Source organism: Rhodamnia argentea, chromosome 2 (assembly GCF_020921035.1).
Source record: "Rhodamnia argentea isolate NSW1041297 chromosome 2, ASM2092103v1, whole genome shotgun sequence".
In the NCBI taxonomy this organism is placed as follows: domain Eukaryota; kingdom Viridiplantae; phylum Streptophyta; class Magnoliopsida; order Myrtales; family Myrtaceae; genus Rhodamnia; species Rhodamnia argentea.
In genome coordinates, this window is record NC_063151.1 from 4,787,246 (window position 1) to 4,814,286 (window position 27,041).

At 40.5% G+C, this 27,041-nt stretch overlaps 3 protein-coding genes across 5 annotated transcripts; all 3 read right to left on the reverse strand.

Annotated features, from left to right (window-relative positions):
• Nucleotides 1-2,790: 2,790 nt before the first annotated feature.
• On the reverse strand, nt 2,791-8,081 carry LOC115749947 (pyridoxal phosphate homeostasis protein). 3 transcript variants are annotated; one of them, XR_007197456.1, is made up of 9 exons: nt 7,760-8,079; nt 7,368-7,434; nt 6,745-6,791; nt 6,312-6,399; nt 5,401-5,534; nt 5,036-5,134; nt 4,548-4,664; nt 4,413-4,466; nt 2,791-2,826 (listed from the first exon to the last, which is right to left on the reverse strand). XR_007197456.1 is itself a non-coding variant. In XM_030687006.2 (7 exons), the coding sequence occupies exons 1-7, from the start codon at nt 7,979-7,981 to the stop codon at nt 4,584-4,586; spliced, it is 738 nt and encodes a 245-aa protein (XP_030542866.1). In that variant the 5' UTR covers nt 7,982-8,079; the 3' UTR covers nt 4,016-4,583. The 3 variants fall into 3 exon arrangements, 2 of the variants coding, with proteins under 2 accessions (XP_030542866.1, XP_048130324.1); XM_030687006.2 differs by lacking the exon at nt 2,791-2,826 and having other exon boundaries at nt 4,016-4,664; XM_048274367.1 differs by lacking the exons at nt 2,791-2,826; nt 4,413-4,466 and having other exon boundaries at nt 4,664-4,801; nt 7,760-8,081.
• Nucleotides 8,082-12,574: 4,493 nt separating this feature from the next.
• Nucleotides 12,575-14,440, reverse strand: LOC115749951 (receptor like protein 26-like). The gene has a single exon (XM_030687009.2). The coding sequence runs from the start codon at nt 14,438-14,440 to the stop codon at nt 12,575-12,577; it is 1,866 nt and encodes a 621-aa protein (XP_030542869.2).
• A 7,629-nt stretch (nt 14,441-22,069) lies between these two features.
• On the reverse strand, nt 22,070-24,406 carry LOC115749952 (receptor-like protein 6). Its single transcript, XM_030687011.2, has one exon. It carries the CDS (start codon nt 24,404-24,406, stop codon nt 22,070-22,072), a length of 2,337 nt encoding a protein of 778 aa, XP_030542871.2.
• Between the last annotated feature and the right edge of the window lie 2,635 nt (nt 24,407-27,041).

The window sequence follows — 27,041 nt, forward strand, 5'->3', positions numbered from 1 at the left end:
ACAGAGCAAGTTAAGAAGCATCGTCGAGATGCTTTCCATCAGGAAAAATCGCTATTGAAGTCTGGGAACCAGCTGACCCACAAAAAAAAAGAGTCAGGAACCACAACGATCCTGATGTAATTCCTCAAATGCCAAGTCTTTCTCGTGCTCGAATTTTGATTTTCTTTTGCTTAAGTATTGTGGCAATGGCAACAGAATCCATAGACACAAGGGCCTCATCATTGTAGATATCTCATCAACCAAACAACAGACGCTTAACCGAGTAACAGCAAGATACCTTAATCAACTATTTACAAGGTTACATGTACGTGTCAAGGATCGGAGGTTCCGTGAGCCAACAGATCGATCACATGGACTGAGTGCACCATAAGACTTGAAGTATCTTGGCCTACAAGTTTTCTTAAGTCCTCTACAATATTCTTAGGGGCGGGGTAGTGAGGTAAATGTACCATATTCTAGGGCTTTCTTATCATAAATGTGGGTAGTTGTTAGATGGGGGAGATGCAACCTCAGTCATTAGATCTAGAGTCAGTCAACGGTAGGAGAGCCTCTCTCTCATTTATATCATCTAACACTTACGTAATACAAAATATTCTCTCAAGAGCTTCTCTCTAAATACTTCCTCTCTCTCTATAATCCGGTAAATAAGTAAGCGATCCAAGTAATTCAGAGATTAAATAGATGATCGAAAATGGGGGATTATAAAGGAGGTGGGACGCATGCAATGATACTACATGTCGTTTCGAGGGGCAGTCGGTTTCGGATTTTCCACTTCAATGGCAAAGTGTCAAAAAACTTTTCAATTAAGTCCTTCGCCTCACATGAAAATTTTGAGGTTTGGACTGATGCTCAAATGATCTAATCCTTCGCTTAATTTGAGCGTACAAGCTTCGGTAAATACATTATTTGCACTTTCGACATAAGTACTACGCACAATAAAATAATCTACACGCTTATAAGGTGTATATCATAAAATACTTGAAAAGGAGCAACTCATCTCAACTTCTAAGTATTTGGATAGACTTTTATTTTGTTGCTTCTTACTTTATTTAAATATTGCGATTGACACACTTTGACATTTTATTACTCCGAAATACCAAAGTTTACCTAATACTTCATTCGCATAATTAAATTGTTGCTTTATATATCGTGCTATAGATAATATAGCATTGAAATTAATATTTATGGTTTTCTTCTAACTTCGCAATAGGTAACAAAAACTAGCAATAAAGTAAATTATTCAAAAATAATCTTTTTTAGGAAATCGCGGATTTAAATGGTTCAATTTGAGCCCAACTGAGTAAACCCATTCTCGAAATGCACGAGTTATAAAGGAGTAGGCACATACGCAATGATACCGCGTGCCGTTTTGCATGGCAGACGGTTTCATATTTTTCGCTTCACCGACGAAGTGTTAAAAAGTACTCTTTCGCTTCACTTCTCAATTCTCAAGAAACTTGTGACACTACGATTGCGCATGACAACTATTATGTTCCAGAAAACCGATTCTAATTAAAATGATTTTTTCTGATTACGTTTCTGGATGGGATTTAGAGAATCAGAACGCACTTGATAACCGCCCAAAATTTCTGTTCGTAGAATAGAAACGCGTTTGATAACTGCACAAAATTTCTATTTTAAAAAACTGTTTCTCTTCCTAATTTTTTTATTTATTTAAGTCAAATAACCATGTAGTTACATTGTAAAATTTCATCCTAAATTGAAGACTAATTTACAATGCACACTAAAATAATTTAAAATATATTATTTTTTTAGTATGTCATAAATGAAACACGAATTTTAATACATTATGTTTGAAGTTCGATTGAAGCATGAGATAATTCCCATATTAAGAACTTTTTTTCTTTAAACGTTGCGTTGTCCAAAATACATACAAATATAGCATTCGAATAATCAAATTATTCACTAACAAAAAAATAATAATAAATTATCCTCCTTGATACGAAGTACAAGTCCTTCACTATCATTTTGTAGCTTCCGTCCTAAATCCAAGTGGGCGTTTAGCTTCAGCTCCACGTGCAGATGTTTACATTTTGTGATGCACGGCTACGAGTATATACGTTATCATTCACATGTTGGATGCCATCATCTTCTGTGACATTTTTGCATAAGAGTGAAATCTATGAAATCTAAGAAATTTAGGCCCAAATTTATGAAAATAAGGTCAAACTAGCTTAATATAAGATTATTCTATTTTTAGGGATTTTCTAAATTTTTTGTGATTTTTTAAAAAATTTCCAATTTTTTTGAATTTTGAATTTTTATTTTTATTAGCTTGAGGGAAAAGTGACGAGAGAACCGAGAGGGAAAAGTGAGAGATGTGAGACTTTATTTTGTTTTGTGATTCTCAAAAGTGATTCTTTTTTCCGTAACCAATTTTTTTCTCGGTTCTGGATTTTGCTCTAAAACCGATTTTGGGAACATAATGAGAATCGAATTTATTTGCGTTACCAAATGCGATTCTTATCCTTTTTTGTTCCCTTAATCAGAATCAGAGAATGAGAATGGTTATCATGTAGGCCCTACTCGTGCTTGCCATGTTTGCTAAGCTATATGAAAATCAACTCAAGCCTGTACTATAATTGCTTTTGCATTGTGATTATCATTATCATCACAACTTACAGTTTCATAATCACCGTCACGATCCTAATCTGTAGCTCCGCTCTATTCTATCTAGAGCAAGTTAAGAAGCATCACCTAGATGCTTTCCATCAAGAAAAATCCTAGTGAAGTTTGGGAACCGCAACGATCCTGAGTAATTCCTCAAATGCTAAGTCTTTCTGGCGCTCGAATCTTGATTTTCTTGCAGCAATGGCAACAGAATCCATAGACACAAGGGCCTTGCCATTGTAGATATCTGCTCAACCAAACAATGGACGCTTTACCAAGTAACCGCAAGATACCTTAATCAACTAATCACAAGGCTACGTGCACTTGTCACAGATCGGAGGTTCAGTGAGCTAACTGGGTGAACCACAAAACTTGAAGTATTTTGGCCTCCACAGTTTTCTTGTGGCCTCTACAATATTCTTAGGGGCGGGTGATACAATAATGTACAATATTCTAGGGTTTTCTTATCATAAATGTCAGTAATTGTTAGATGTGGAGATGCAACCTCGACCATTAGATCTAGAATCGATCAACGATAGTCATTGAGAGGCTTCTTATATAAATAGGAGGGCTCTCTCTCATTTGTATCATTAAACACTCAAGCAATACAAAATATTCTCTCCCAAAACTTCTCTCTCTAAATACTTTAATCCCAAGTAATTCGGTGAATAATAGAATTGTTGATAACAAGATGTCCTGAAATTGGATCGAAAATGAGAATTACAAAGGTGGGACGCATGCAATAAAACTACATGTCAAGTGGCAATCGGCTTCGGATTTTTCGCTTCAATGGCAAAGTTTCAAGAAAGTTTTCAATTAAGTCTCGCTTCACATGAAGATTGTGTGGTTTGGACTGATGCTCAAATGATCTAATACTTGGCTTAATTTGAACTACAAGCTTTGCTATGTACAACATTTTACTTTCAACACAAGAACACTAATACAATAAAATAATTTGCATGTTTATATTGCGTATATCATAAAATACTTAGATAAGAATAATTCACAGACTTTTAAGTTTAAATTTTGCGATTGACACACTTTGACATTTTATTATTCTGAAACACATAAAACTTTCCTAATATACAATATTGACATGTGAATTCACATAATGCAATCATTGCTTTATATACTGTGCTATTGATAATATGACATCTTATTTAAACAAATGTTTATAATTTTTCTAACTTCCTCAATATGAAACAGAAATTAGCAATAAAGTCCAATTATTCGAAAATCATCTTTGTAAAGGAAATCATGGATTTTCATGGTTCAATTTGAGCCTAATTGAGGTAAACTCATTATCTACGTGGTTCTATTATAAAATGCATGACTGTACATCGAAATGCGCGAGTTATAGAAGAGAAGGCACACACGCAATGATACTGAAAAAGTGCAAAAAATACACCTTCGTTTCACTTCTCAATTCTCATGCAGATTGTGACAATACCTGTGCTTGGCATGCTTTCTGAGCTATTGGAAAACAAACTCAAGTCCTTCTGTAGCAGACAACGCCTTATAGTCCTCTGCATCATCCATCATAATAGTTTCTGCATTGTGATCATCGTTGTCATCATAACCTACAGCTCCATAATCATCGTCATGATCCTAACCTGTAGCTCCGCTCTATTCTATCCAGAGCAACTTAAGAAGCATCACCAAGATGCTTTCCATCAGAAAAAATTCCTATTGAAGTCTAGAAGCCGCAACGACCTTGTGGGTATTCCTCAAATGCCCAAATCTTTCTCTCGCTAGAATTTTGATTTTCTATTGCTTAAGTATTGCAGCAACGGCTACAGAATCCATAGATACAAGGGCCTAGCCATTGTAGATATCTGATCAACCAAATAATAGACGCTTAATCAAGTAACTGCAAGATACCTTAATCAACTAATTACAAGGTTGCATGCACGGACCATTGTCATTCACTCACGTATCAGGTAAAGAGCACACTAATTCGGTCGCTTCTTTGAATAATCCCTGGGGCCGAATATGGTGGAACCAATTCTCACATTTGTGCTCCCCATCTCAATCTGCAAAAATCAGGAAGTGGATCTAATTGCTCACATGACATTTATCAACTTATGCTGAAACATGGGTTGCATGAACAATACTTTTGACTGCATCTCATGTAAATGACATGAATGGAAAGAAAAGATTTGATACAATCCTGTTCAGTGGGACGAAGAAATACTGATTAATTCTGCACCATAGATCCGTATATGCCCAGAAAGAAGATATGTGCTCCGAACTCAAACTATTGCCAAGGAAAGCACATCCCAAGACTCACTTGAGATCTATGAAGTTTTGGTTACTAACATTTCCATAGAACATCCACTAGGAATGCTTCTTGAGGATCCCACACTCGACATAAGAAGAAGTAAGTAGTGAGTATGTCACTTACTGCTTGCTCAAAATCACCGGACATGCCCATTGACAACTCACATTGCCCCTCATTGATTCCTAGTGCCTTGCAAACCTCTGTTCTACAGTTTGAAAGTGTCTGTCACATTAAACAGCATGAACAATGAAAATTAGCATGCAGAGGCAACAAGTTGAACCTGAATAAAGTAAGCTGAGTTAGACATCATAATATGTCAAGTTGGTTTACTTTAAATAATAATAAGAAGAAGATGCCATCCTGAATTTGCTTGTACCAGGTAATTTTAAATCCACATTAACCACACTCTACAGTATGAACCTACTTCAGACTTCACAATGGACGAGATGGTTCATTTCCATTCCCTGACATTGAGAAAAAAGCATCACCTGGAAATTCGCTGGAGTTGATGTGTAGTCTGGCATCCCTATTGTCATTAAGCCAGAAAATTCCAAGTTGGGGCACCGCGATTTGACGTATTTCACAAGCTCCAAACAATTTGCAGGCTCCACACCAGATTTAGCTTCAACAGTGTCATGAGGACTAGTCGGTCAATAAAGCATATCATTTATCTAAAAAAAGGTCCGCAACGACTAAGCAGAAGGTACTGATGCTATGTTCACTTGTTCCTTCTGGTATTAAAAAGAAATCCTCCATCAGTTCCAGTCCAACAATAATTTTGCATACACTTTGGCAATCTGTTAACCTGCTCTTAGGAAAAAAGAGAAAAAACAAGTCTCCGGTTCTAACCATCTAATTGAATACACAAAAATCTTTTAGGAAACTTCAGCAAGCTGCAGGAGAGAGATTCTAACCCTGTGAAATGTGTGCAGCATGAAAGGAACTAGATGAGGACATAAATTGGTTAAAGGCCCTCCATGACAGAAGATAAAGAAAAAGGATAAACTGTAGTTGAAACATGTAGCACAAGGAAAAACCTTTTTGAACCTTTTTCAATATCATATTGAAAGTTTGAAGAAAAAGAATAAGTATAACTAAAGAGCATCAAGTTTAATCCACTTAAAAGCCTGAAAAGACAAAATTTAACTCCATATTACAGGAAGCATAAGAGTTCAGGAAACAAGAGAGCAGCTACAGTCCTTTTGCACACAAGAACGGCTATGCTTAAAATAACAGGCGTAACGAATACTAAGCATGTGGATGAGAAATCAGCACTTGAAAGTGTTACAAGCAATTACTTTAGCTACAATTGATCCCCCAATAACAGATTGCTTTACTAACCTAGCAGGTAAGTCTACTGATAATAGAAGACCATGTCCGTAATTATCTGCTTACTCACATACTTCTCCACTGGTGTTCACTTGGACCAAGACTTTCAATGGATTTCTTCCAAGGCTTGAAACGGCATGATCAAGATGGTTAGCAATCTGCAAAAAAGGAAGTAGTCAGCAATCATTTTATCTGAAAGCTTCCCATGCCTCCTCAAGATTTTTCAATTTTGCCAAGACCATGAAACTTTGTAATGAAGCTTAGTAACTTAAAAAGTGGTAAGTTGATAGGCCTTTGTGGTCCAAAAAATTCACAAGGACTGCAATATGTAAGCATAAATCTGAATGCCACCTAAGATATTGTTAAGCCATGTAATCTGTCACTATAGACAGTTCTAAATTCAAATTACAGCAAAACACCTTCTACTAATGTCTAGCTAATAACTAACAGCCATGGAAGTGCAATAGCTTCTAATTTCTGCAAAGACGGATTGGAGTCCTTACTTTCTCGTTGTCCACGCCCTCAACCATTGCCAAATTTGGAACTGCAGCTGAACGTACAGACAAAAATACCATGTGTCATATTGTGACAAAGTTGAAATAATCTTAGAACAAACTCTGTGCAGATTTAAGAAGGAGACCTCGTAAGCGATCACCATACATTTCCATTTCCATAAACGACAATTGCGACGTCCCACAGAGAAAAGTTTTGCAGACATCTAAAAAGTAGATTCATGACCCACCATTTCGGTGCTGTTCAAAATGTCCCATAGCCAACTTGAAGCTCGGCAATGAACTGAAATGACTAAAGGAGAACTAATCATCCAGTCTCAGCACATGCACCGACTCTGCGTCTATGTGTGACACTTTAAAAATTTAAGTTGTTTCCAAGCCAGGTCGCAATGATCAAACTATTACTATAGATAGAAACACAAGGGAGAAAATTTACATCACACACTCTATTTGATTGCTTACGAAAAATGCGCAGAAGGCTCGATATTCTTACTTTAAAACACAAGTAATCTATTATTTCCATCAAGGGGCAACAAATGTATCCTAGGAGAAGAAGTAAATATTTTTTCTTTCGAATTTTACACAGAACAGTAGTAGGGAGCAATGGTTCATACAGAGAAGCGTTTTGGCTTTGTTGCTCTGCAAATGCCCCACGAAATGCCACTCAATGTCCTCGGGCAGCTGCACAAAGAACGCGCACCTTTCAGAGTCAAAGCACCACGTTTCACCCTCTAATCAATCTAATGCACCTCCTCAAACACATGAATCGAATCTAGGGAACCGAATTAAGAGCTCTAACCAACCTTGCGAAAACAAATCGCATTTTCAACAGAGACTCCGAGAGAACACACAAATAGAAACTGATTAAGACACATGAACGGGCAGAGAAACTAGTCCGCAGCTCACATCAACCTCACAAACACGAATCACAATCTCAACGAAAACTCCGAACGGAAACACAATCAAAAACTGATCGGAGCACGTAAATGGTCCCAGGGAGAGAGACCTGCGGAGCTTTCTCGACGAACTCTTGCACGTAATTTTCGCCGAAACAACGGTGACCCGCGTCGTAGACATCGCGAATAAGAGAGACCGGCTTGGTTTTCGAAACGGCCACGACGCGCACGTTCTCGGCACGCGCGCCGGATCGCTCGGCCGCTTGACGGACTCGGACCATGACGGAGCGGAGCGCCGCTACAGCGAAGCTCTCCACGGCGGGAGCGGCCATGAAACGCGAAGGTTCTCGGTCGTTGCAACTGCTCGGGATCGTGTCCCGCTCCTGTGATGCCGCTCGTTGCTTTACTCGAGATTTTCCGATTTCGGGGGTAGAGAGGTAAACTCGAATATAGAAAAAGACAAGTGAGAAAATTTTTGCAGCCACATTTTTCTTGAGACTATAATAGTTGTACTAAAAAAACCGAGAAAATTTTATGCCTTGTTTTTTTTTTTGTCAGAAAATTTTGTGCTTTTAACATTCTAGCAAAGTGCGTTATTCAGTTTGTTATTTAGTGTTACAATTTCTTTTCATTTTTTTTGCATAAATTGGGCCGCCTAAATATTAACTCATTCGAGGCATTGTTAGTTTTACCTCATTCCATATCGAGATTTATGGTTTTGTCTATTGACATATATATAGAGAATTTTTTGAATGATTGCCCAAATTCAAGAGGCTCGGTTTGTGATTTTATTTCAGCTATACATATATAATCCATTAATGCTCTTTTCATATTTAGAATGCAATTCGATTAATTTCTACCCTATGCTATTTTAGAAGCCTGTTGAGAGCCACACATTGTTCGGGCCCATTCGGCCGAACAATCAACCTCCACCGTTATCGGATGGGGTTGTCAATTGTCATATGAATGGTTATATGCGATCTTCAGCTGAGGCATCAAGCAAAATAAATTATTTCATGAGCAAGACATGTCTACCGTGAATTTATCTAAACACTTGAACTCGGCAAGTCTCGAAATAAATATTTTGTGGAATTCCACATATTTAAATAATCTAAAAACAGGTTGTGGCTCATATGAAGCTAAGAGCCTAAGGCTAGTTATCATACGATCTTTTTTTTTATTATAATATTATAAACACATGTATGGCCCTATTACTTTGGTGGCGTAGTGTCCATTGGCCTAACTTTGGTACGAACCAAAGTAATCTATGCATACACCAAAAGAGCTTAATCTTTCGTTGTATTTACGGTTATAAATATACATACACAATTACACATATATGTCCTATTAACTCAACTTAATTTTATGCTTCGGACTTCATGCAACAAACTATTATCAAGTAAAACGCCAACATATGAACGGAATTTCAAATTTCACGACATAATTATTTCGTTTTATTTTGGGTAGTCATGGTTCAGTTTCTTGATCCTCAGAGCAATGCACCATCTTTCTTTCTTGAGGCACGATTTAGAGCAAGCATCAAGCTTATGTTTTCAAACGAGTCTTAAGGGAGAGTATAGCCAGCCGGTTCTTGTTCATGCACCGATTCTTGAATCAAAACGTCAACTTCAGAAAAAGACAGCAGAGAGTAAAAGGAGGAAGAAGACAGGACAGAATCGAGCGGGAGATCTGCTACTCCTCCCCGCGTCCTCTCCCATCTGTTTCCTAACAGACCTCTAAACATATTCTGGGTTCTAACGAGCATTTCCTTTGACCTTTGTCTGCTGCTGAGGTTGAGAAACAAATCTCTCGTTGCATGGCTTCTGTTTGAACCAAAGTCACGACCATTCACTACAAGTCAACCTTCTTCTTCTTCTTTTTTTTTTTTTTTTTGGGTCGAGAAGTCAACCTTCTTTTTTTTTTTTTGGGAGTCAAGAAGTCAACCTTCTTATGTGCCTACTTTCGCAGCGATCAATGGATATCGCCATCACCCACTTCTTATCCACTCTGGTCTTTTTTCCCTTTCACGTACCATCTTGTCCATGAAGAACTGAAAAAGATTTTGACTTGCAGCATACGCATTGCATGCGAGCGCTTGCTTTCTCGGGGGATTGAATAACCGATGCTACGGATTTAATTACAACATGGTGGGGATGCTTTTAACAGATTTTTTCTAATGAATGGGATGTTTTTAAGGATCAACTGAGGTTTTCTTGTTGTGCTAATCTAGTGTTCGAGTCATTATACCTTGAGAGTACAGAAAGAGCATTCACCCTTGTAAGTCAACCCTCATCTTTAATTGGAAGGTCTATGACCTTCATTGTTTTTTTTTTTTTTTTTGGGTTGAAATCTTTCTATGAATTATTTTTGGAAAAAATGACAAAAATGGTCTTTAAACTTTGACCCAACGTGTAATGTGGTCCATGAAATTTTAGTTTGACCAATATGGTTGCTAAACTTTAGCCCGATGTACAAGACAATACATGAACTTTCAATTTGTTTAATGTGGTCCTGTACTTTTTGAACATGTTTAAATAAATCCTTGAACTATAAGAAAATGTCAAAGTCGTCCCTTAACTTGAATAAATGGAAGGACTACATTGAACGTTTTCTTATAATTCGAGGATTAAGTTGAACATGTTTCAAAAGTTCAGGGACCACATTGCACATTGGGCTGAAGTTCGGGGACCATATTGGTCAAATTAAAAGTTAGAAATCATATTGCACATTGGTTCAAAGTTCGCAGATCATATTGGTCAAATTAAAAATTTAGGGACCACATTACACATTGGATTAAAGTTCATGGATTATATTGATCAAATTAAAAGCTCAGGAGGTCAAAATTCAAGGACCATTCCTTATTTTTTTTAGTTGAATTTGGCCATATCCACTTAGCACCAAAATCTCAAAAGAGAGCACAGATGTGAGCTAATTTTGACAATCAGCTCAGGTATAAGTAAAATCCAACTTCTGTAGTCTCTACACATTCCTCATTCAGGCCATTTCTCAGTGACCATCACGTCTCCAGGCTCGATATTCACCCCAAAATCCTCCCATCTTCCCTCAACAATTACTCCCTCTTCAATCATGAGGTCCCGCAAGATCATATCCATTTTCATCATATTGATAGTGGCTATTACCCTCGTTACTGACACATCATCGCCCGAGAAGATGGGCTGCGATCCAGATTACGACCAAGCGCCCAGGGAGCATGAGTACGAGCCCAATGGCAAGCTCTTGCATCGCCTCGCCTCATCCCGTGACCCAACCCGGTTCCTCTCGCATTGAGGGACGCACGCCCGTCGGTCGACTTGCGACAAGTTTCCTAGGATATGTTGCGCTAAGGGAAGTCCCGGACGTAGTTGTTGCAAGAAGAGGTGCGTGGATCTGCTCGCCGACTGGCTCAACTGTGGGATGTGTGGCAGGAAGTGCAAGTACAATGAGATCTGTTGCAAAGGGAAGTGTGTGAACCCGTCGTTCAATAGGAAGCATCGTGGGGGTTCTAACAATGGGTGCAAGGAGGGCAACTTCTGTCTCTTGGGGCTCTGCAAATTATGTCTAGGACAGGAGGAGAAATCCAGAATGACGATTCCCATGGTCGGATACCAATTGTTGTGGCCCTTGTATTCTAACCTCTTGACTATCGTTTAATTCTAAAACATGATCGTATCATCGGATCATAACCTCTTCAGATTTAATCCAAATACGGTGTTTTTTGAAACCTAGGCTCAACCCATTTATTAATCTGGTGTATAAACCTGCAAAAAGTGTATTTAAACATCTGTCAAAGTGTCGGCGCTCTCCAATAGACTTGCAACTTCTCCTTCGATAAGATGACTTCAACTTGCCTTGCGGGTTGGGAGTTGAGTCAAGATCGATCAAGGGGAACAACTTGCTTTGCCTTGGATTGGTACTGATATTTTTACAAGGGGAGCAACATTAATAAAAACGCTTGTCTAAAAATGCTTTGATTTAATAAAGAGCTTGTCAAATAAAAGTTATTAGCTCGACAGTCTTACAAGAGTGTTAGTTACTTTTTATCATATGATCTCTCAATAAACGAGTGCTTTATGTAAAACATGCAGTGATAGTGTGGATTTATGGTTGAAATTGTACCGTCTTTGATAGTTCTGTCGGAAAAACATTTTCTAATGTATTACGGATATAATGGCGTGGATTAGGCAAAGAAAAAGACGCAGGGTCTGGTTGGATTCCATGTTTTTTGCTAGGGTACAGTAGATTTAGGACAGCGGTGCACTAACAAGTCAAAGTCAAGTCTTCTGGAAACGACGTGGCTGGGGTCCCGGAGTATTTGGATTTTCTTGATTGTCTTGGTGGGATTACTCGTGCGAGGAAAATCCTTCCTTGGTCCCAGATTTAACGAGATGTCTGTTCTAGTTCTAACAGGAACTCTCCAATGCATGTTTTCCCCCAAAAAAGGGTAGGCAACAAGACATTCTCGAACAAAACAAAGAGGCCCGACACTTTTTTCTCATCTTAAAGGGAAGGGATTCACCCAATCTTTGCCATACTTCTTCAGTAGAATTATTTGGGACGGGAATGTACTTCACACGACATTTTTCTGTTCCACTTTGACTTATGTTCTCCATCAAAGACAATGAATAATAGCTACGTGAACGGGAAGTTGGAAAAGATATTTGTAGAGGTTTATGGCATGGGATTTTTTTTTTTTTTTTTTTGGTCTTTTGCTTCTTCTTTTTAAGCATACTGCATAGTGCATGACAGATCCCATTACTAAAAATAAAATAAAATAACGGATATATAATTGCAACAAGAAACAAGAAGAGAAGACATTAGAAACAAGCCTTCATAAGGGAAATTACATTTTAAGATGTTCTAGTTACATCTTTATTCATTGAAATTACATTCCACGGTCGAAAGAGACAACTCCTCAAACAATTTCATTATCCATGAAACTTGATGACCTTCTGCTTTGGCTTCTCCATGCACTTAATTGCTCTTCTCTCCAGCATTCTCACAACTTGCGCGAGCCATTTGGGCCTTCCTGTTTCAAATGTAATGTACGCTATGGAAATCCCAATTACGATTCCAGTTGCATAACCTACCCACAATACATTCTGTTCGATCCAGTTCTCATACCCTTTCCGGTTGATACTTGGTGGAGGAGGGTGAGCATCGTCGAGGCATGCTTTAGGCAACGGAGTTCCACATAATCCTGGATTCCCACCAAATGAGTCGCTTGAAAATGTGCTCGAATGCTTATCTTGAGGAATTGGACCGATGAGTTGGTTCTTCGAGAGGTTTAAGTACCCAAGGGATGCCAAATCTCCCAATTTCCTGGAAATTACACCACCAAGCTTGTTCGAAGAAAGATCAAGCCATTCAAGATTGGTCAAATTCCATAGACTATCGGGGATGGAACCAAGAAGGTGATTATGAGAAAGGTTGAGCCCTATGAGAGAGTGAAGATGTCCAATAACTCTTGGGATATCCCCTTCAAAAGAATTGTGCGACAAGTCAATGATTGTGAAGACGGTCAAGGAGACCAGTAGCTGAATCTGCCCCTTTATGCTCACGGTGACTGAATTTTCATATCCTACCACCCTTCGAAAAAATTGTGTCATATACAATGAATTGCTTTGGTCATTTTCGCTATTCATCATGGCTTCAAGGTGCATTATCAAATTGGATGGCAAAGGACCGCCAAAGTTGTTGTCGGATAGGTCCAAAATGCGCAGCTTGGAGAAGCGGTGAGCTCCCTTGGGTAAATCCAAATTATCCTTGAAATTGTTGGATCTCAAAACGAGAACTTTTAGTTCTGGGAGTGTACCCAACCATCCTGGGAACCCATCCTCTATGCGATTGTTACCGAGATCCAGAATTTCCAAATAATCACATCTGATGAGGGACCGGGGCAATGTGCCTTCCAACCGATTTTGACTCAAGTCAAGAGTCGCCAAGCTATTTCTCCAAGAAAATGATTGAGGAATTGTGCCCTCAAGGCGATTCATTCGCAAGTTCAAAATTGACAGATCGATGCTGAAATTTGTTAAGCACCGAGGCAAGCTACCAGTTAAGCTGTTATTTGACAAGTCGAGGTGCTCGAGCTTGCTGGCATCGCATATCAAAGAAGGGATCTTTCCCGTAAAATTATTGCCAGCAATGCAATAAAAAAACGTGAAGGGAGATGGAAGTGGAATTGGCCCTCCAAACTCGTTGTAGGACAACTCTAACACAGCCAATGAGGTGTTTGAGAAAACCTCTGTGGGCCACTGTCCAGTGAAACTGTTGTGGGAAATAAATAAGTACTCAAGAGCAGGGAAGATGAGTCCAAAGGTAGTGAGATTGATAATACCATAAAATCTGTTGGCACTTAGATCAAGGGCATATAGTCGCGCTGCTTGCAGCCAATGTGGGAATATATCAGCGAACTCATTGTAACTGAGAAGTAGTACCGATATGTTCACGCACTTGACTAGGGAGCGCGGTAACAGGCCTTGTAACTTATTGCCGCTTAGGTATAGATAAACGAGATTGGTCATATTACCGACACATGGTGGCATCTTCCCAGAGAGACTGTTATTACCCAAGCTCAGATACCGAAGCGAACTCAACTGGCAAATCGAAGAAGGAATCTCCTCACTAATCCTGTTGGACGAGAGGTCCAAGCGTATCAATCTTTTTAACGAGCTCAGGAAAGAGGGGAACTTGGTCAAGTTGCAAGAAGACAACCCCAACACTTCGAGCAGCGGGAATGTATACTCCAGGGTGTTATAGGTTAGATTTAGCTCTAGGGAAACATTAAGCATTCGGAGATTTTTAAGCTTTGTGAAGTTTTCGAAATCTACGACCCCGCTGAAGTTATTCCCGGCTAGATATAGGATTTGTAGTTGCTTGAGATTCCACAGCGTTGGGGGGATGTGTCACGTGAATCTGCAACCACTAAGACCTAAAACTGTCAATCTCTTCATGTCACCAATTGAACCGGGTATTTCTCCTGAAAAGTTCGTACCGTCGAGAGACAAGTACGCAAGAGGACCGGTCCAATTGGATTTGGGAAGACTCCCGGACATGCGGGGATTGAAACGTGCAGAGAGAATAGCAAGGCTAGGAAATCCGAAAACAATATCTGGAAACATTCCCCCTAAGGAACAGGCAGAAACTCTTAAATGTGTCAAAGAAGAAGACAAATTGGCGAAGGAGATGGGTGAAACCATAGACATGTCTACTGCATCAAGACCAAGCTTTCTCACTGCCGTTAGATTCTGAACAAGCATGGCGAAGACCGAATTCTCCAAAACAAGAGAAGAGAATGAGTTCGATTCATCGTAGTTGTAAGAGAGATCAAGTGACACAAGCTTGGATAGGCAAGCGATTTCAGGGGGAATGGCACCGAAAAAGTGCGAACGAGAGAGATTCAGGTAAGTCATTTGTACAAATACGCTCAGATTAGGCGAAATTCGTGTGCCAGCGAAGTCATTACCAGAAAGGTTGAGGCTCCGGAGCTGGCGAAGGAGGAGGGAGCTATTGGGACGGAGAGCGCCGCGAAGCCAACTGCAAGCACGATCGAGACCGACGACGTCGCCGGTGGTGCCGTCGCAGGCGACGCCGTCCCAGTAGCAGCAGTCGACGGCCACGTTCCACGCGTTCGTCTTCGGATAAGACGTGACGGGGTAATACAAATCGTCGCAACTGAAGCGGGACGCCATGGGATCAAGCACGAAGGAGTTCTTGAAAAGGAGCAAGGCATCGCGGTGGTCGGGAGGGCAAAGTGGGGAGGCAAAGGGGGGGATGGATGCAAGAAGAAGAGGAAACGGAGGAGGCCGAGGATTTGATGCCACCCCATTTTTTGCAGCTTTAACACGCGAGCGAGTTAAGCGGGGGGGAAGAGAGCTTCAATTTATACTAAGTTGAGTCTTGCAATAAAGCCAGGCTATCGGCACAAGTCTTCTTCTTGAAAGGCCTGTGGACGGGCTCACCATAGCTTTCCAACTTCTTCTCCTCCCATCGTGTCCGAGATAGGACTGCCGACATCTGCTTGCATTGCGGGTCATGGGGCAGCTTGCATTCCGTTTGACACGAGTCTTCTAATAAGCCAGGTTAGCCTCCCAACGTCTCCGATAAGACTGCCAACATCTACTTGCCTTGCAGGTTGGGGAATACTTGCATCGCCCATCCCATCAATAGGATATTCAGGCTTTCTATATCTTGCGAAAAATAGGTAATTTAAAGAAAATATTTTTCATAAGATAAATGCGTGTACCGCTTACAAAAATGGATAATTCATTTTCCACGAAAATGTTTGGACATAGAATGTCGTTCAGAGAAACTAGTTCGCAGCTCATATCAACCTCTCAAACACGAATCACAATCTCAACAAAAACTCCGAACGGAAACACAATAAAAAACTGATCGGAGCACATAAATGATCCCAGGGAGAGAGAACTGCGGAGGTTTCTCGACGAACTCTTGGACGTAATTTTTGCCGAAACAACGGCGACCCGCGTCATAGACATCGCGAATCAGAGAGACGGGCTTGGTTTTCGAAATGGCCACGGCGCGCACATTCTCGGCACTCGCGCCGGATCGCTCGGCCGCTTGACGGACTGGGACCATGACGGAGCGGAGCACCGCTACAGCGAAGCTCTCCACGGCGGGAGCGGCCATGAAACGCGATGGTTCTCGGTGGTTGCAACTACTCGGGATCGTGTCCCGCTCCTGTTATGCCGCTCGTTGCTTTTCTCGAGATTTTCCGATTTCGGGGGTAGAGAGGTGAACTCGAATATAGAAAAAGACAAGTGAGAACATTTTTGCAGCCACATTTTTCTCGTGACTATAATAGTTGTAGTAAAAAAACCGAGAAAATTTTATGCCATTTCTTTTTTTGGTCAGAAAATTTTATGCTTTCAACAGACTGGCAAAGTGCGTTATTCAGTTTGTTATTTAGTGTTACAATTTCTTTTCTTTTCTTTTTTCCATAAATTGGACTGCCTAAATATTAACTCATTGGAGGCATTGTTAGTTTTACCTCGTTCCATATCGAGACTACGGTTTCGTCTATTGACATGTACATATAGAGAATTTTTCGAATGATTCCCCAAATCCAAGAGGCTCAGTTTGTGATGTTATTTCAGCTATACATATATAATCTATTAATACTCTTTTCATATTTAGACTGCAATTCGATTAATTTCTGCCCCTTTGCTATTGTAGATGCCTGGTGGGAGCCACTCATTGTTCGGGCCCATTTGGCCCGACAATCATTCTCCACCATTATCGGGTTGGGTTGTCATATGAATGATTATATGTGATCTTTGGCCGAAGGCATTAAACAAAGTTATTTCATGAACAAGGCATGTTTATCGTGAATTTATCTAAACACTTGAACTTAGCAAGTCTTGAAATAAATATTTTGTGGAATCCCACATATTTAAATAATATACAAACAGGTTGTGGCGCATATGATGCTAAGAGCCGAAGGCCAGTTATTTTATCAACTTTTTTTGTTGTAATTTTATAAATACATGTACGGTCCTATTACTTTTGATGGAGCAGGCGCGCATGGCAAGACTTCTGCTTCGTAAATCAACTACTGGTTATAAGTTAAAATTTTCACTTCTACTCAGAAGCAGAAGTTGATTTTTGTATTTCTGCTTCAGAAGTTAATTTCTAATCGGAGAAATTCATTTGGTAATAGTTGAAAATTTTTACTTCTGGAATATTATTAACACAAAATCTTCTACAATGAATTATTATCGATAGTTGAAAAATTTATACTTCATTTTTAATTTTTTAAAAAAATAAAGAATTATTATTTATTTTTTACTCCGGTGGCCGAAGATGGCAACTTAGTAGCGGTGGGTGGAGATCGGTGGCGGTGGTTGGTGGTGGGAAGTGATTGGCGTGGGGAGGTGGTTGGTTGTGGCTGGAGGTCGTAGGCAATGCTTGGTGGTCAACACGGGGCCAATGGTTGGTGGCGGCCGACGAAGGTCGAGAGGGCAACCGGCCGAGGGAGGGGGGTAGTCGACGGTGGTGGGCGGCGGGCGACAAGCAAGGGTGGCGGGCGGCGATGAGTGATGGCCGGCAACGGCGGGCGATGGCGGTTGGCGACGGGGAATGCGTGAATGAGCGAGAGAGGCGTAATGAAAAGAGGGTGAGGCGAGAAGTATTTCTTGAGTTGAGAATCAATTTTTTTCAGCTTCTCAATTTGGGGAAAAAATAACTTCAGAAGTACAAATTTCTTTCAGAAGTAAAAATTTTTACGAAACGAATTTTTGCTTTAGAAGTTGCATTATCAAGCGGATTTTTCTAGAGCAGAAATTCATTTTCAGAAGTGTTGCCATGCGTACTAGTGTCCATTGGCCTAACTTTGGCATGAACCAAGGTATCTATCCATACACCAAAAGTGCTTAATCTTTCATTCTATTTACGGTTATAAATATACATACACAATTACACATGTGGCCTATTAACTCAACTTAATTTTATGCTTTGGACTTCATACAACAAGCTATTATCAAGTAAAAACCTGGTATATGAACTAAATTTCCAATTTCACGACACGATTATTTCGTTTGTTTTGGGTAGTCTTGGTTCAGTGTCCTGATCCTCCGAGCAATGCACCATCTTTCTTTCTTTAGGCACGATTTAGAGCAAGCATCAATCCAATCTTTTCAAACGAGTCTTAACCGGGGAGTCCTCTTCTTCTTCTTGTTCATGAATATAGCCAGCCGGTTCTTGTTCATGCACCCATTCTTGAATCAAAAGGTCAACTTCTGAGAAAGACAGCAGAGAGGAAAAGAAAGAAGAAGACAGGACAGATCAAAAGGGAGATCTGCTACTCCTCCCCGCGTCCCGTCCCATCTGTTTACTAACAGGCCTATACATATTCTGGGTTCTAACGAGCATTTCCTTGGACCTTTGTCTGCTGCTGAGGTTGAGAATCAAATCTCTCATTGCATGGCTTCTGTCTGAACCGAAGTCACGACCATTCACTACAAGTCAACTTTTTTTTTTTTTGGAGCCGGGGAGGGGGGTCTTGGTTGTTGGGTCGATTAACTTGCAGCATATGTATTACATGCGAGCGCCTGCTTTCTTGGGGGATTGAATAACCGATGCTACATATTGATTACAACATGGTGGGGATGCTTTTAACATATTTTTTCTAATGAATGGGATGTTTTTAAGGATCATCTGGGGTTTTCTCATTGTGCTTATCTAGTGCTTATCTAGTGTTCGAGTCATTATACCTTGAGGCTGCGTTTGGTCATCGGGATTTCTGGTTAGGATAGGATTGGATATGATAGGATAAGAAATCTAGGGATTTAGCCATATCATATCCATCATTTGGTGAACTACGGATTTAAAGTCGGATATTCTCATATCCTATCCTATCCCGTATTTGGTAGAAACTGTATATCAATATAAAGAACATATATGCCCTACGTGATGCTCATGAAATATTCTGATCTTATTACTATAAAAATAATATTCTCATACACAAAAAAAAAAACTTGAAAATATACACATTTTATTAGATTTTCAAACCTCTTTGCAAAATAAATAAATAAAATGAAAATAAAAACAAATGTGACAAGAAAGTTAGCTTTTATATGACGGATAAGAGAAATCCTATCCGACCTTATCTTACCCCCTTCCTTAGGATTTTTTTATCCGGGTTATATCCCCCCTATATCCGACATTATACTATCCGGGACACCTACCAAACACGGGATAAGATAAAACATATCCTATCCCGAGTTTTATACGGACGACTAGTATAGAAAGAGCATTGATCACAGTTGTAAGTCGACTCTCATCTTTAATTGGAAGGTCTATGACCTTCATTCTTTTTTTTTGTTGTTGATATCTTTCTATGAATTATTTTTGAAAAAAATGACACAAATGGTCCATAAACTTTGACCAAACTTGCAATTTGGTCTCTGACTTTTTAATTTGACCAATATGTTTCCTAAACTTTAGTACAATGTACAATATAATCTATAAACTTTCAATTTTTTTGATGTGGTCATGTGTTTTTTAAACATGTTCAACTAAGTTCCTGAACTATAAAAAAATGTCAGAGTCATCATTGAACTTGAATTAATGGAAGAACTGTATTGAACATCTTTCTATAATTCATGGACTAAATTTCAAAAGTACAGGAATCGCATTATACATTAGGCTAAATCTCAGAGATTATATTGGCAAATTAAAAGTTAGGAATCACATTGCACATTGGTTCAAAGTTTTAAGACCATAATGGTCAAATTAAAAATTCAGGGACCATATTGCATATTGGATCAAAGTTCATGGATTACATTAGTCAAATTAAAAGTGCAGAGATCACACTACACATGAGGTTAAAATTCAAGGATCATTTGTGTCATTATTCCTCATTTTTTATAGTTGAATTTGGCCCAATCCACTTACCACCGAAATCTGAAAAGAGAGCACAGATGTGAGCTAATTTTGACGATCAGCGCAGGTATAAATAACATCCTACTTCTGTAGTCTCTTCACATTCCTCATTCAGGCCATTTCTCCGTGGCCATCGCATCTCCAGGCTCGATATTCACCCCAAAATCCACCCATCTTCCCTCAACAATTACTCCCTCTTCAACCATGAGGTCCCGTAAGATCATATCCATTTTTATCTTAGCGACAGTGGCTATTACCCTCGTTACTGACGCATCCCGGGGAGCACGAGTACGAGCCCAATGGTGAGCTCTCCCATCGCCTCGCCTCATCCCGTGACCCAATCCGGTTCGTCTCGCATAAAGGGACGCATGCCTGTCGCTTGACTTGCAACAAGTTTCCTAGGATATGTCGCGCTAAGGGAAGTCCTGGACACATAGTTGTTGCAAGAAGAGGTGCGTCGATCTGCTTGCCGACCGGCTCAACTGTGGGATGTGTGATAGGAAGTGCAAGCACAATGAGATCTGTTGCAAAGGGAAGTGTGTGAACCCGTCGTTCAATAGGAAGCATTGTGGGGTTGTAACAATGGGTGCAACGAGGGCAACTTCTGTCTCTTGGGGCTCTGCCATTATGTCTAGGACAGGAGGAGAAATCCAGAGAGAGGATTCACATGGTCGGATACCAATTGTTGAGGCCCTTGTATTCTAACCTCTAGAGTATCGTTTAATTCTTAAACATGATCGTTGCAAAGTTTCTTGGCAACAGAGCTAACAATTCGTATCATTCGGATCATAGCCTCTTCAGATTTAATCCAAATACGGTATTTTTTGAAACCTAGGCGCAATCCATTTATTAATCTCGTGTATAAACGTGTAGGAAGTGTATTTAAACATCTGTCAATATGTTGTTGGGCTCCAATAGACTTCCAACTTCTCCTTCGATAAGATGACTTCAACTTGCCTTGCGGGTTGGGAGTTGAGTCAATATCGATCAAGGGGAGCAACTTGCTTCGCCTTGGATTGTTACTGATATTTTACAAGGGGAGCAAAACGCTTGTCTAAACATACTTTGATTTAATAAAGAGCTTGTCAAATGAAAGTTACTAACCCGACAATCTCATAATAGTGTCAGTTATTTTTTACTACAAGATCTCTCAATCGATGAATATTTTATATAAAATATGCTGTAATTGTGTGAATTTAAAGTTGAAATTGTACCGTTTTTTATAGTACTGTCAGAAAAATAGTTTTCAACATTTCACGGACATAATGGCGAGGGTTAGGCAAAGAAAAAGACACGGGGTCTGGCTGGAATCTATGTGTTTTGCTTGGGCACAGTAGATTTAGGACAGCGGTGCACTAACAAGTCAAAGTCTTCTGGAAACGACATGGCTGGGGTCCCGGAGTATTTGGATTTTCTTGATTGTCTTGGTGGGATGACTCGTGCGTGGAAAATTCTTCCTTGGTCCCAGATTTGACTAGATGTCTGTTCTGGTTCTAACAGCAACTCTCCAATGCATGTTTTCCCTAAAAAAAAAGGCTAGACAACAAGACATTCTCGAACAAAACAAAGAGGCCCGTCACTGTTTTTTTCATCTTGAAGAGAAGGGATTCATTCAATCTTTGCCATACTTCTTCAGTAGAATTATTTGGAACGAGAATATGCTGTGAATATTTCACACGACATTTTTCGGTTCCACTTTGACTTATGTTCTCCATCAACGACCATGAATAATAGCTACGTGAACGGGAAGTTGGAAAAGATATTTGTAGAGGTTTATGGCATGGGATTCATTTTTTTTTGGGGGGGGGGGCTTTTGCTTCTTCTTTTTAAGCTTTGTGCTTGACAGATACCGTTACTAAAAAAAAAATTAATGGATATATAATTGCAACAAGAAACAAGAAGAGAAGACATTCGAAAGAAGCCTTCATAAGGGAAATTACATTTTAAACTAGTCTAGTTACATCTTTATTCATTGAAATTACATTCCACGGTTGAAAGGGACAACTCTTCAAACAATTTCATTGTCCATGAAACTTGATGGCCTTCTGCTTTGGCTTCTCCATCCACTCAGTTGCTCTTCTCTCCAGCATTCTCACACGTCGCGCGAGCCATTTGGGCCTTCCTGTTTCAAATGTAATGTACGCTATGGAAATCCCAATTACAATTCCAGTTGCATAACCTACCCACAATACATTCTGTTCGATCCAGTTCTCATACCCTTTCCGGTTGATACTTGGTGGAGGAGGGTGAGCATCGTCAAGGCATGCTTTAGGCAACGGAGTTCCACATAATCCTGGATTCCCACCAAATGAGTCGCTTGAAAATGTGCTCGAATGCTTATCTTGAGGAATTCGACCAGTGAGTTGGTTCTTCGAGAGGTTTAAGTACCCAAGGGATGCCAAATCTCCCAATTTCCTAGAAATTACACCACCAAGCTTGTTCGAAGAAAGATCAAGCCATTCAAGATTGGTCAAATTCCATAGACTATCGGGGATGGAACCAGTAAGGTGATTATGAGAAAGGTTGAGCCCTATGAGAGAGTGAAGATGTCCAATAACTCCTGGGATATCCCCTTCAAAAGAATTGTGCGACAAGTCAATGATTGTGAAGACGGTCAAGGAGACCAGTAGCTGAATCTGCCCCTTTATGCTTATGATGACTGAATTTTCATATCCTACCACCCTTCCGAAAAACCGTGTCATATACAATGAATTGCTTTGGTCATTTTCGCTATTCATCATGGCTTCAAGGTGCATTATCAAATTGGATGGCAAAGGACCGCCAAAGTTGTTGTCGGATAGGTCCAAAATGCGCAACTTGGAGAAGAGGTGAGCTCCCATAGGTAAATCCAAATTATCCTTGAAATTGTTGGATCTCAAAACGAGAACTTTTAGTTCTGGGAGTGTACCCAACCATCCTGGGAATCCATCCTCTATGCGATTGTTACCGAGATCCAGAATTTCCAAATAATCACATCTGATGAGGGACCGGGGCAATGTGCCTTCCAACCGATTTTGACTCAAGTCAAGAGTCGCCAAGCTATTTCTCCAAGAAAATGATTGAGGAATTGTGCCCTCAAGGCGATTCATTCGCAAGTTGAAAATTGACAGATCGATGCTGAAATTTGTTAAGCACCGAGGCATGCTACCAGTTAAGCTGTTATTTGACAAGTCGAGGTGCTCGAGCTTGCTGGCATCGCATATCAAAGAAGGGATCTTTCCCGTAAAATTATTGCCAGCAATGCAATAAAAAAACGTGAAGGGAGATGGAAGTGGAATTGGTCCTCCAAACTCGTTGTAAGACAAGTCTAACGCAGCCAATGAGGTGTTTGAGAAAACCTCTGTGGGCCACTGTCCAGTAAAACTGTTGTAGGAAATAAGTAAGTACTCAAGAGCAGGGAAGACGAGTCCAAAGGCAGTGAGGTTGATACTACCATAAAATCTGTTGACACGTAGATCAAGGGCATATAGTCGTGGTGCTTCCAGCCAATGTGGGAATATATCAGCGAACTTATTGTAACCGAGAAATAGTACCGATAAGTTCACACACTTGACTAGGGAGCGCGGTAACGGCCCTTGTAACTTATTGCCGCTCAAGTATAGATAAACGAGATTGGTCATATTACCAACACATGGTGGCATATTCCCAGAGAGATTGTTATTACCCAAGCTCAGATACTGAAGCGAACTCGACTGGCAAATCGAAGAAGGAATCTCCTCACTAATCCTATTGAAAGTGAGGTCCAAGCGTATCAATCTTTTTAACGAACTCAAGAAAGGGGGGAACTTGGTCAAGTTGCAAGAAGGCAACCCCAACACTTCGAGCATCGGGAATGTATACTCCAGGGTGTCGTGGGTTAGATTTAGCTCTAGGGAAACATTAAGCATTTGGAGACTTTTAAACTTTGTGAAGTTTTCGAAATCTACGACCCCGCTAAAGTTATTCCCGGCTAGATATAAAATTTGGAGTTGCTCGAGATTCCACAGTGATGAGGGGATGTGTCCTGTGAATCTGCAATCACTAAGAACTAAAACCGTCAACCTCTTCATGTTGCCGATTGAACCGGGTATTTCTCCTGAAAAGCTTGTACCTTCAAGAGACAAGTACGCAAGAGGACCGGTCCAATTGGATTTGGGAAGACTCCCGGACATGAGGGGATTGGAATTTGCAAAGAGAATAGTAAAGCTAGGAAGTCGGAAAACAATATCTGGAAACCTTCCCCTTAAGGAACAGGCAGAAACTCTTAAACGTGTCAAAGAAGAAGACAAATTTGCGAAGGAGATGGGTGAAACCATGGACATGTCTACTGCATCAAGACAAAGCTTTCTCACTGCCGTTAGATTCTGAACAAGCATGGTGAAGACCGAATTCTCCAACACAAGAGAAGAGAATGAGTTCGATTCATCGTAGTTGTAAGAGAGATCAAGTGACACAAGCTTGGAGAGGCGAGTGTATTGAAGATATCACCGCCTACTCTAGAATTCAATAACGTGACTCTTCGATAGATTTTTCGGTTTCCGATGGACATCTATCGACGCGCGTGTTTAGTGTTATTATTGTTTTGTAGTTCTTTTAGAGTCATCATTGTTGTGTGTCTCGAGAGTCCTTTAGTATTCCGATGTGTAATTATTGCTATGTATCCGGACGGGTCTTTTCATGTACCTAGGGCATGTCGGGAGTCATGTTGTACGCCTATATAAAGGCGAGTCCCGTAATTGTTTCGTTAAGGTGAAAATAAGGTAAATATAGAAAATTGTTGAGTCCATCTCCTCTCTTGAAAGCTTCTCTCGTGTGAAGAGAACCTTTCACCTTCGATAGTCTTCGATCATCTTGAGGATCGAGACGTGCTTCGCAACTACGAGGTTCAACATTTGGTATCGGAGCGCGGTTATCGGGGACCGTGAATCAAGTCTTCCGGAGCGTGGTTCGTGAAGACGGTGGTTAGCGACCATTATTCGTGTGTAAGCGGTCAAGGACCGGAGTACGTCGAAGCTCTGCGGGAGTACAGTCGGGGATCGTGATCAATTGGTTGGGACCAAGCCGGGCATTTTTCTCCAATCGGATGGCGGACGTATCAAGTTCGATGAATGGTATTGAGAAGCTCAACAATTCCAATTATAATAATTGGAGTACCCGCATGCAGTTTTATTTGCGGGGTCAAGATTTGTGGGATATTGTTGGCGGCAGCAACACCACGGCACCCACAAACGATGGTGATCTGAGGAGATGGAACATCAAAGCGGGTAAGGCTCTTTACGCTCTTCTTGTGACTGTTGAAGATGACTTGTTGCAGCATATAAAGAGTGCGGAGACTCCCAAGGAGGCATGGGATAACTTGGCAGCGTTGTTCGCGAGGTCGAATGATGCCAAGTTGCAAAGATTGGAGAACGAGCTGCTGTCGATGTCACAACAAAATATGACGGTGAGTCAGTATTTCTCCAAAGTTAAGTCTATTTGTGACGAAATTTCGAAGCTAGATCCGAATAATGCCATCTCTGAAACAAGAATGAGAAGGATTATTATTCACGGGTTAAAGCCGGAGTATAATGGTATTGTTACGGCTACTCGTGGATGGGCAACTCAACCAACATTGATCGAACTAGAGAATATTTTGGCCAACCAAGAAACTTTAGATAATCAAATGTCTAAGGTTTCGATGAAGGGAGATGAGAGTGCCCTCTACAGTGATAAAAGAGGGTTCAAGGGCCAGAGGAGAATCGGTGCTAACAATAGAGATGACAAGCCGGGAAAAAGTCATGTCGAAAGGCAAAAGCAGCCAGCTCGTGGAGAATGGAAAAAGCGTCCTGGAGAGACGAGCTTTCGATCAGGGGGATCTTGGCGGAATTGTTATGGGAATGACAAAAGGCGTAGTGGACGATGTTACGTCCGTGGCAAAGAAGGTCATTGTGCCAGAGATTGTCGAACAAAGAGAGTTGAAGGAAATGTCGCAGCTTCATCGAAGAGGAGTGATTTCGATGACAATGTGGAATGGGACTTTCATGCATCTGTTGCAACGGAGGTACAAGACGAGCTCGTTGCCTCGTCCATTGCCGAGTTGAACCATTCGATGGCTTTAATCACTGTAAGTGATAAGTCGATTAATTATGATGTTGACTGGATTGTTGATTCGGGGTGTTCGAATCACATGACCGGAGATCAAGGCAAGCTGTCGAATACGCTGGATTATACCGGTGGACGTGTAGTGATTACTGCGGATGGCTCGAGGTTGCCAATTTCCCATATTGGTGAGACGGTGATAACTCCTCGACTCAATTCACAGCAAGTTGAATTGAAAAATGTGTATCACGTGCCGGGGATGAAGAAAAATTTATTGTCCGTGTCCCGACTCACGGACTCGGGTAATTATGTTATATTCGGTCCACGAGATGTTAAGGTGTACCGAAGTGTGAAGCCCACTAGTCGACCAATCATGGAGGGACGTCGACTCGAGTCCGTTTATGTGATGTCTGCTCAAACGGCATACGTAAACAAAACTCGGAGAAATGATACACCTGATTTGTGGCATGCACGGCTTGGGCATGTAAGTTATCACAAGTTGAAAGTGATAATGCAGAAGAATATGCTGAAGGGCCTCCCCCAGTTGGAAGTTCAAGAAGATGTGGTTTGTGCCGGATGCCAGTATGGAAAGGCACATCAGCTTCCTTACGAGGAATCATCGTTCAAAGCTCGTACGCCTCTTGAGCTCATTCACTCGGATGTGTTTGGTCCAGTGAAGCAATCGTCTATTGGTGGATCAAAGTATATGATCACATTTATCGACGACTTCTCCAGGTATGTTTGGGTTGATTTTATGAAAGATAAATCTGAGGCATTTATCAAATTTAAGGAGTTTAAGGAGAAGATAGAAAGTGAAGTGGGCAAGAAGATTCTTTGCCTTCGTAGCGATAACGGGGGAGAATATACTTCTAATGAATTCACGAAGTATTTGCAAAAGTGCAAGATACGTCGACAGTTTTCTTGTCCGTATAC